Raw genomic sequence first — 10027 nt, 5'->3', positions numbered from 1 at the left:
CACCCTCTCTCTTTCTCTCACTCTCTCTCTCTGGCGCCCCCCCCCCCCCTTCTCTCTCTCATACACACAAGCTCAGCTGGAGAAATTCTAGTTTATGGCGCTGACACTTTCAGCCATCCTGTTCCAACAAACAACGTATCAGTCATTTGTCTTCAAGCACCGGTTCAAGCACCTTGTGTTGACCTCACACACACACACTCACACACACACACACACACACAGACACACACACACACACACAGACTCCTAAGTAATAGCGTGTGAGCGTGGAGCGGCAGGGTGCCAGAGCTGGTGCCAGAGCTGGTGCCAGAGCTGGTGCCAGAGCTGGTGCCAGAGCTGAGGAAATATTGACCTTGTGTGGTGAACTCAGCTGTTGATGATGTACGAGGAGGTGAAGTGTGAACGCTGCCAGTTCAGGAGCTGCAGCCGCTTCAGACTGTGGGCCGAGTACACACCGAGTATACACAGAGTATACACTGAGTACACGCTGAGTATACACTGAGTACACACCGAGTATACACTGAGTACACACTGAGTATACACTGAGTATATGCAGAGTACACACTGAGTACACACTGAGTACACTTAGTATACACCAAGTATATGCAGAGCCCACACCGAGTACACACTGGGTATACACCAAGTACACACTGAGTATACACTGAGTACACACTGAGTACACACCGAGTACACACCGAGTATACACTGAGAATACACTGAGTACACACCAAGTATACACTGAGTATACACTTAATATACATCGAGTATACACTGAGTACACACTGAGTATACACCGAGTATACACTGAGTATACACAGAGTATCCACTTAATATACACCGAGTATAAACTGAGTATACACAGAGTATACATTGAGTATACACCGGGTATATACTGAATAAACACTTGACTATACACTGAGTATACACCGAGTATACACTGAGTATACACACAGTATCAACTTAATATACACCAAATATAAACTGAGTATACACTGAGTATACACTGAGTATATACTGAATATACACTGAATATACACTGTATATACACCGAGTATACACTGAGTATAAACAGAGTATCCACTTATATACACCGAGTATAAACTGAGTATACACAGAGTATACATTGAGTATACACTGGGTATATACTGAATAAACACTGAATATACACTGAGTATACACCGAGTATACACTGAGTATACACAGAGTATCCACTTAATATACACCGAGTATAAACTGAGTATACACTGTATATACACTGAGTATTCACTGAGTATATACTAAATATACACTATATATACACTGGGTATATACTGAGTATACACTAAATATACACTGAATATACACTCAGTGTATACTCAGTGTACATTTAGTATATTCAGTTTATGCAGTAAACTATCTTGAAAAGGTACAATCTGAGATTAATACACAATAACCAAAAAGTGAAATGATTAAATACAAACCTATAAATATACATACAGTATATTGTATTTCAAGACTAGGGCTGGGTGTTGAGAGTATTTCATATTATGTATGTGTAACATATAACATATACACATACAAATCAAAATCCAGCCCTAGTCTTTATGCTGGGTATTCATTTGGCAGCATTTCATGGATCTTCTGGTTCTAAGGAGATGAGTTGAAGTATCCTAGTAGTACGAGTTGAAGTATCCTAGTAGTACGAGTTGAAGTATTCCTGTTTTGGTCTGAGATCACACACGTTCCAGCGTTGGAACATGTTCAGCTGCAGTTTGATGGAGGGAGGTTGATCTTCAACCAAAGAGATTACGAGCAAACAAAGATGATTATTTAGGATGTGATGTGTTTTTGAAAACAGCTTTGGAAACAAGGAAACAAGGAAACAAGGAAACATGTATTTCTTTCAAGTGTATTTCTGTAAGATTATTCTGTTTGAAACAAAACCCCACATTTGATACCTGGTGTAGCTGCCACTTCACAAGAAACACCCGCTCAGTGTATGGGCATTCAGCACGTCTCCTCCGTCTGCGGTTCCACTGCTGGTGGCGGCGTCCGCCACCATCAACCCACCAAGACGACAAAAACAACGGATCAGAAAACTTTGGAGGAAGAAAGCGACGTGGAAGAGCCAAGACGAACGAAGCCTGGATGTCCTGCCCCGGCACAGGAGGTGTGATGGATTACCACTTTAAGTGTCTCCAAGCTGATGTTGCCAGGGAACCGATTGAACCTTTTTATCTTTTTCGTTTTAACGAACCAACGAGGTGGATGACGGCCATTTTGAATGTGATGAGAGACAGCTTGTAAATACTCCACACACGACTCCGCCCTCACCCTGTAGATTCCCTCAACGACGACTTTTAGTACGACGTAGTATCTGGAAGGAAATGATTTCTTCATGTGACGTCTTCTCCAAACAGATCACACCGTCTGTGTTTTTTGTGTTTTTTTGTGGGTGTTTTTTGTGGGTTTTTTTTGCGTTTTTTGTGTTTCTGGCTGAAACCGTAAAATAAATGTTGGATATTTTCTTTGCACGACTTTCATTTGGCGCAAGAAAAAAAGGCTGCGGATGGATCTCATATATTTTTATTCATTTCTCTGAATGCTTTGCGGGGAGAGCCGGCGCCCAACGGGGGGGCGGGGCACCGCAAGGTACCGTGACCTCTGACCTCCGACCCCTCCAGACCCCCCCCCCGCAAACAACACGCAAGATATGCAACTACAGAAAATAAATAGATGCATGTTAAAGGTCATTTCCATATACAAATATATTTTCTTATGAAGCGTATTGTACAAGCGGAACATTTACAACACAGTTCAGTGGGAAACAGGGCGAGCGGCGAGGAGAGAGGAGGCCCGAGCCGGGAACTAGACCGCCCCAAGAAGAGACAGACGGTCGACGTGCGGCTCCACCCGTCCACGTCCTGCTCGCCAGGTCGGGCTGAAAAAGGTGAAGACTCTGCGGGACACTCGGTTTGGGAGTGATGCCCGCCAAGTCGCGTTTTTCGTATTTCATTTAGGTGTAAGACTGAATTTGTGAAATGAAATATCTTTGTGGCGTCAGATCGGCGAAAGCTGAAAAGTTATAAAAAATATCACATCGTGACCCTTTGCATCGAAATGGAATCGTGAGACCCCCCCCCCCCGCACCTTGTGACAAAGCTCTGTACAAAACTGTCGAAAATAGAATCCTCCTCCGTTAGTTACTGACGTATAAAAGCATCTGAAATATCAAAATGATGTTTTGTTTTATTTCCCCCCAAATACAGTGAAGAATCCTGAATCCCCCCCCCGAGGTGTCCCGATACGTCACCTGAGGAGTCATTTGCTTTACGGATCAAAATCCCCAGAAGAATCCGCTTTGACCGCATTAAAGGTTATTTCTCAGCTCGACGCTGAACCCAGGGGATTCAAACAGAAAAAAAAAACCTCAATCCACCCGTTCCAAAGGCACTAACCCAGAGAGACGTCATCAGGCGCTATATACAGAAACAATGTACAAAGTCTATAGGAAAACAAACGTTAGCCTCTATATTTCAATCTATCTGCTCTGAATAAATACTTTGGTTTTATGGACTTCATACGAAGACGATAGCAAACGATATAAATCCAAGGCAAGGCACCGGCGTGTTTCCCAAACCAACATGTATGTTGCATGTCGGAGGCTCCGGGGGAGAAGGGAGGCGCCCGGCGGAGGCTCGGGATCGGGAACGCCGCTCCTCTGGCTACGGCCGCGAAGGAAAAACCGATTCCGGATCAGCGTCACGGGTTCGTGGTTCCGCTTCCCGCTTTCAAACGACTTTCTTCACGCCCGAGCCGCAGTACGAGCTACGCGTCTCGGCCAAAGGCAACTCGATTCGGCCGTCGGATTCCGGGCGTTTGGGCCGGACCGGTCGTGTCCTGGGAACCTCGGGCGGAGCCGCCCGGGACATTCCTGCGGCGGCTCAGAAGGGTCGGGCGGACGCTCTGTTTCTTCTCCGTTGCCTTATCCTATAAAACTGAAAATCCAGCCTGAAGGTTCAGGTTGGAGCTGAAGCAGCGAGTTGAGGCACAGTAGCGGCTGAGTCGTCTATTTGGTCTTTTCTTTTTTGTAATCTGCTCTCCCCTGGAAGAGAGATTTTAATCTTGGCGAGACGACCCGATTGAATAAAGCTTAACGTGTCTGAACGGAGCGGCCGGCAGAGCAGGAAACATGTCTCCAGCTGTTGTCAAAGGACAAACCTCACCTACCCAAACCTCATGTTTCCACGGTTGGGGGTCGGCCTGAGTGAGTGGCACCAGAACCTTTGGGGCAGCGGCCATCCTGTCCCGCTCTGATAGATACCGGTGTTCGGCTGAAGCGATTCTCCTAATAGCGGATCAATGGGAAAAGAGTCTGATGCCAATCACTCCGACGCCCAATGATCCGCGAAACACTGCAGCTTTCCTCGGAGACACGCTCCATCGCTCATTATCGGGGGAAAAAAAAAACGAACAAAAGCTCAGAACGAAAGCTTCAGCAAATCAATCATTTGTTAAAAAGGTTTGTTTCAACACCTCCTACGACCACCTCCCTGGCTTTGAAACATGAAATATCTTCTCTACAGCAGCCACCGAAATAAGAATGCAATAACCTGTCGTATGGCAAAGTAACAGATAAATACAAACATGAAGAAACAGAAGAACCATGCAGGCGAGCGGGGGAGGGGATGAGGGGCGGGGGAGGCTCCGCCCTGTGTCCGCGTCCTGGGTTGGGTTCCCAAAGTTCCGTCAAAGTGTTTTTGTTTCTCGGCCGGTGTCTCTCGCACAAGCCCGCCCGTCAAACTGTCTCAGGGCATCGGCCACAAATCCTCCCACGCATTATTAAAGAACAAACAAACAAACAAACAAACAAACAAACAACCAACAATGACAATAATAGTGACGATGTGGAAGACGATGGGATGAAAACGTGGATTTTTGAACTTGGGGTTCCTGCGTGAGATAAAGATGATTCTCCTCTTGGCCTCCAGGCTGAACTGTTCACGAGGCACCGAGAGAGAGAGAAAGAGAGAGAGAGAGAGAGAGAGAGAGAGAGAGAGAGAGAGAGAGAGAGAGAGAGAGAGAGATGCTTTTTTTAGGGACATTATCTGCAGGCGCAGGAGTCGACGGTCATGTTGGGGTAGACCTTGAGCACCACGTTCTTGTCCTCGTCGAAGAAGAGGATGCTGAGCGAGGACATCTTGTCGGGGACGCAGCACGGCTCAGGGATGCCGGGCACCACGCCCACCGCCCGCACGATGCTCTGGATGGTGGCGTGGTTGGAAGGCTTCAGCGCCTGGAGGACGGGGGGTACAAGGGTTCACATCAAGTTGCTCTAATCTGATGAACACAGGAGAAGATCTGATACTTTAAGAAGCTTTGAAATGACAGAATACCGTCTGCAGCAGGTTGGACCCTCTGGTGCTGTAAACTTCTACTATGTTATAACACTCTGTAGCAAAGTGTTTAATTGTCCAGCCGGCCATAGTTATGCACCAATTCAATGTGGATATAAATGGTACACACTAAGTGGCTCAGTGCATAACAGTGTAAAACCTTCAGTCACTGGATCCAGATCTCAATGACGACCGTGATGTACAGTTAGTCGCTTTGGATAAATGGCTTGATGAGTGACGGGCCTGTGTACCGGGTGTCTGGGTACCAGGCATCTAGGGTTTGGGGACCTGGGGGCTTGTGCACTTTGGAGCCTGGGCACCTGGGGATTGGGTGTCTGTGGGGTGGTTGAGAACCTGGGTTCCTCTGGATTGGGTGTCTGAGGACATGGGTACCTTGCCGCCGGGGGCACCATGCTGTCTGGGGATTGAGGACCTGGGTGCCTTGGTACCTGGGTATCTTGGCACCTCGGAATTGGGTGCCTGAGTGCCTGGGTACCTGGGTTCCTAGGGATTGGGTGCCTGGGGATTGGGGCCTGGGAACTTTGGTACCTGGATATTGGGTGACTGGGTGCCTAAGGATTGGGTGCCTGGGGACCTGGTATTTGGGGACCTTCAAGCCTGGGGATTGGGGGCCCGGAGTCCTGTGTGCCTGGGTATTGGGTGCCTGGGGACCCTGGGTGTCCTGGTTGGGTGCCTCCTCCCAGCCACGATGGAGGGCCTTGTAAAACCGCAGTTTGACAAAGGAGCGGAAACATCACAGGAGCTTTTGTCTTCACAACGAGCCCCCGGTTGGGCTGACCGGGGGGCCGGGGGGTTGGGGGGTTGGGGTGCTAGGGTGCGGGTGGGCTGGCCCCAGGCTCTACTTCTGGGACCAATTACACTCAACTACAAAGAGCATCGGCTCCGAGCGGATGAATTAAGTGGATGAAACCTGTGCATTCCGGCCATGTTTAAAATACCTGATGTTATCTTGTCATCAGTGCCACGAGCTACGAGCGGAAGCTTCGCGGAGCTTCCTCTGCTCCAAGGGTCCAACATCTTAAAAACACACAAACTACATGTGTGGATACAAGCTGCAGACTTGTTTCCGTCTCTGATGGTTCTTCCGCCTGCGTAGGGTTAATTTAGTTCTATCTCAGGTCATTTAACAGTTAATGATATCACATAGTTTAAGTCCGGGGCCGGTGGCCTCCCTGTCGGGTACGTTAGGGGAGGACGGCCTAATGCGATTTCCTACTAAACCTCTGCAGATGTCGTCAGCGGACACGTTTGATCTGCTCCTGCAGGCTTGCTAACATGTTGCAGCAGTTTAGACGCATCGCTGGAAAGAATTCAAAGCCAAACAAAGCTCCAGTGACCAAACGCTTCACAGAAACCAGAGATCTGTGCCCTTGTGACAGTTGGATTGGAGGGCTGGCTGAAACGCCTCCAGAGGGAACCCACTCTGGAGAATATGAATCCCTGGTGAAGCTCAGGGAAATGGAACGCTGAATGTCACCTTGGCCGGTTTTTAAAACACATTATTCCGTTGATTTTTACCAACCAGGAAGCTGCTGAAACATGATCCGCAAACCAGGCCTGGATAAATAACCTTTACTCATAAAATAATCTGTGGGATCGATGCAGGATGGGTGATCGATAAATGTGCATCCACCCTAAAAGTTCAAGATGATTTAGAAACACCAACCGATTACTTTATTGACAACTTTTGTGCCATAAACATTATGTGTTACATCTATGTACACTAACTGCCATATTGACTTAAATGAAAATGTGAATATGTATTGGAAGAGTTCTATGATTTAACGTCCTTTTTTTTAACTTTTAAAAATTGTACTGTCACCAGTAGGTGTAGGCGTCAGAAGACAAGAACACCGCTGCAGAATCTCATTGAATTTCATAGCACTGATGACACCCTAACCTTGATTACTTTTCCAACATCAAACCACAAGGTGGTGCTACAGCTCAAATGACAAAGGAGGGCTGTTGGACATGGGGTGGGGGGGGGTATCTATCTGGATCTCGTTCAAAATGTAAATCAACGGCTCTGGAGACAGACCTGATATGTTTTTTAGAACATATCACATGTGAACTAGTCACAGCTCCTACAGATGGAGTGTGGGGTGTAGATCTCACCTTTGGCATGGGGAACTGGCAAGACCCGGAGCAGTAGTAGGCGTCAAACGATTTGGGTGAAATAATCCATTCGCTCCAGCCAATGTCAGCAAAGTCCACCTTCAGGTACCTCCGGGCACAGTTCCTGGGCTCGTTCCACTGCTTCTTTCGAGCCTTTTTAATGGTCTGCTCGTCGAACTGCAGCAGCGGCATTTTGTGCCTCTGGTTCTTGCGCGGCTTTTTCCGCGGCCGCCGGGCTTGCTTGTTATCGAATGGCTCGTAGGGGCTGGTCTCGTCCCAGCCCGCGGCCTCGTACGGGTACTCGGGCCCAGGGAGCTCGTTGTTTTGTAAGGGCAGCAGAACGCCGACCGAGCGCTTGCGTCGGCCCCGCAGCTGCTGCTCGGCGGTGCCGTTGCGAGCGTGCAAACCCAGTTTGTGGAAGCCGGGCGCCAGCGAGCCCTCCCCGGCTGCCGAGCGGTGCCGCTGGAGGGTTGTCACCACGCTCTCCGGCTCCGAAATGGCTGAGTCGTTGGCGTAAACCAAGATGTAGGGAGAGCGGTCGGACAGGAGGGTCTTCCAGGGCCGGGTTCCCTGTGAGGCCACTTCGATGCCGATCAGCAGCTCGTCGTGGTGCTTGGCCTGGTTGACCACGCGGGTGATGTCCTTCCACTGCCAGGAAATGAAGTCCCTGTGCAGCGTGGATACGTTGACCAGAAAGTGACCCAGAGTCCTTGTGTTGTTATCCACAGAGGCAAAGCTCCAGATGAGCATCTGGATGTGGCTGTGTCTCCTGGGGCTGTGGCGCCCACAGCTTTTGGGCCCGGCGCACCCCTGGGTGCCGTTTTGGAGGTCTCGGATGTAGTAGTGCAATGTGGCCGAGAGCACGGCCTCCGACTTAGTGAGAGACGTGAGGTTGAAAATCTGAAGCTGCTTCTGGTTTATAGTACCTGAGGAGATAAAGAATAGGGGTTGGATTTTAATTACATCTTTTTTTTTTAATCAAAGTATAATTTATATCCTACGGGGCAGATACAGCTACCTGCCGCTAGGAGGCACTACACAGAGAGTTTAGTTGAATAAGCGTCTCCATTCAAGCCCATTTACAATAAAATAATGGAATGACACCCACATGTGCTCAGCATTTAACCAGGATCGTATCTGTTATGGGTGGAATTAATGCAATAAACAAAGCCACAGTACTGTCACGCATCCAAACACAATTCAAACCCAGACTGAACCCGTTACGCACTGTTTGGGTTCCTGCCAGATGAGTTTTAATTTTCTCTCTCATTCTAAATCGTATCAGCTAAAAGGGTTTTTTTTCACGCTGCTTGAATATGCGGAAATTTGATGCAGAACTTCCCCATTTGGGAAGCGGGTTGCACAGGTTTTATCGCCAGGACCAACAGGTGGATCAGCAATGCAAAACTGACATCACGCAAACTCTTATCTCCTGTGTCCATGGATAAAATGTGCTTAAACAGGTTCAAAACGTGCAAAATATGTGTTAATATACACTCGCTACCGCCCCGAAACAGATTCCCAGAATAAAGTAGCTTAAACTACAAATAATTAACTGTAATGGACCGATGTTTTTTTTTCCGTTCGTTTAAAATATGCATTCGATGTGTATTTTACGCACGGTTTGAACAACTTTCTGTATTTAAAGCATTGAAAGCCGTGCGTAAAACGCGCACACGGTTGGGAAACGTACCCCAGTGCGCCTTGAAGCTGCGGACCGTGTTGCCGTCCTTGAAAGGGAACCCAGCCTGGGTGTATTTGGCATAGAGCGTGTGCATGTGCTCCGTGACGGTGTCCTGCGCCAGCGCGTCCTGGTCCTGCTTCGCTCCGTGCGTAAAATCCACTTTCCTGCTGGAAGCCGAACGGTCTTTGAGCATAGCGCACTGGCCGACGCACAGGGAGCTCCATCCACACAGCAGCACCAGCACCACCCGGCAGGAGAGAGCCATGCTGGGGACAGGGTGGAGGTCTTGGGCTCACGAGGCTGCAGGTGCTGCTCCTGGGGGGAACGCTATGGCGCGATACGCGTCTCCAAATTGGCACAGTCTCCAAAAAGACACACCATCACCTGCAGAGGAGAACTCCTCTGGGAGGCGATACCATCACCTGTCGGTCAGAACACCCACAGCAGGAGAGAGAAAAGTGGATAAAATGTAGTCCTGTGCGCCGTGCGCCAGCGGCTGATCTGGAGAAGTCCCGACAGGGCTGAGAGTCCCGGCGCGCGGCTCAGTGTGGAGCTGGAGGAAGGGAGCTCCTGGTTCTCTGTCCCTGGTCTGGGCTCGATCTGGAGCTGGACTTGATCTGGTGTGTGGCTGATCTGGAGCTCCTCTCGTGATGTGCAGCCAACCGTCCCCCGTCTCAGCTTTCATTGGAGGTGAAGCATGTTGTGCTTGGTAATATAGGGCTGGAGGGAGCAGCTGGGTATTCCTCTAACACAGGAAAACACCAAGGGAGAGAGAGAGGGGGGGGGGGGGGGCAGAGAGAGGGAGGGAGAGAGGGGGCACTTCCAGAGAGAG

The 10027-nt window shown here is 49.0% G+C and overlaps 1 protein-coding gene across 1 annotated transcript; it reads right to left on the bottom strand.

Moving 5' to 3' along the window:
• Positions 1 to 2549: 2549 nt before the first annotated feature.
• Positions 2550 to 9460, bottom strand: bmp3 (bone morphogenetic protein 3; the record flags this gene model as incomplete). Its single annotated transcript, XM_080003439.1, has 3 exons — positions 2550 to 5275; positions 7512 to 8437; positions 9205 to 9460. 3 exons carry the CDS (start codon positions 9458 to 9460, stop codon positions 5084 to 5086), a joined length of 1374 nt encoding a protein of 457 aa, XP_079859565.1. The 3' UTR covers positions 2550 to 5083.
• Between the last annotated feature and the right edge of the window lie 567 nt (positions 9461 to 10027).

Source organism: Zeus faber (assembly GCF_960531495.2).
Source record: "Zeus faber genome assembly, chromosome: 7".
Lineage (NCBI taxonomy): Eukaryota > Metazoa > Chordata > Actinopteri > Zeiformes > Zeidae > Zeus > Zeus faber.
This window is presented reverse-complemented; position numbering and strand designations above follow the sequence as displayed.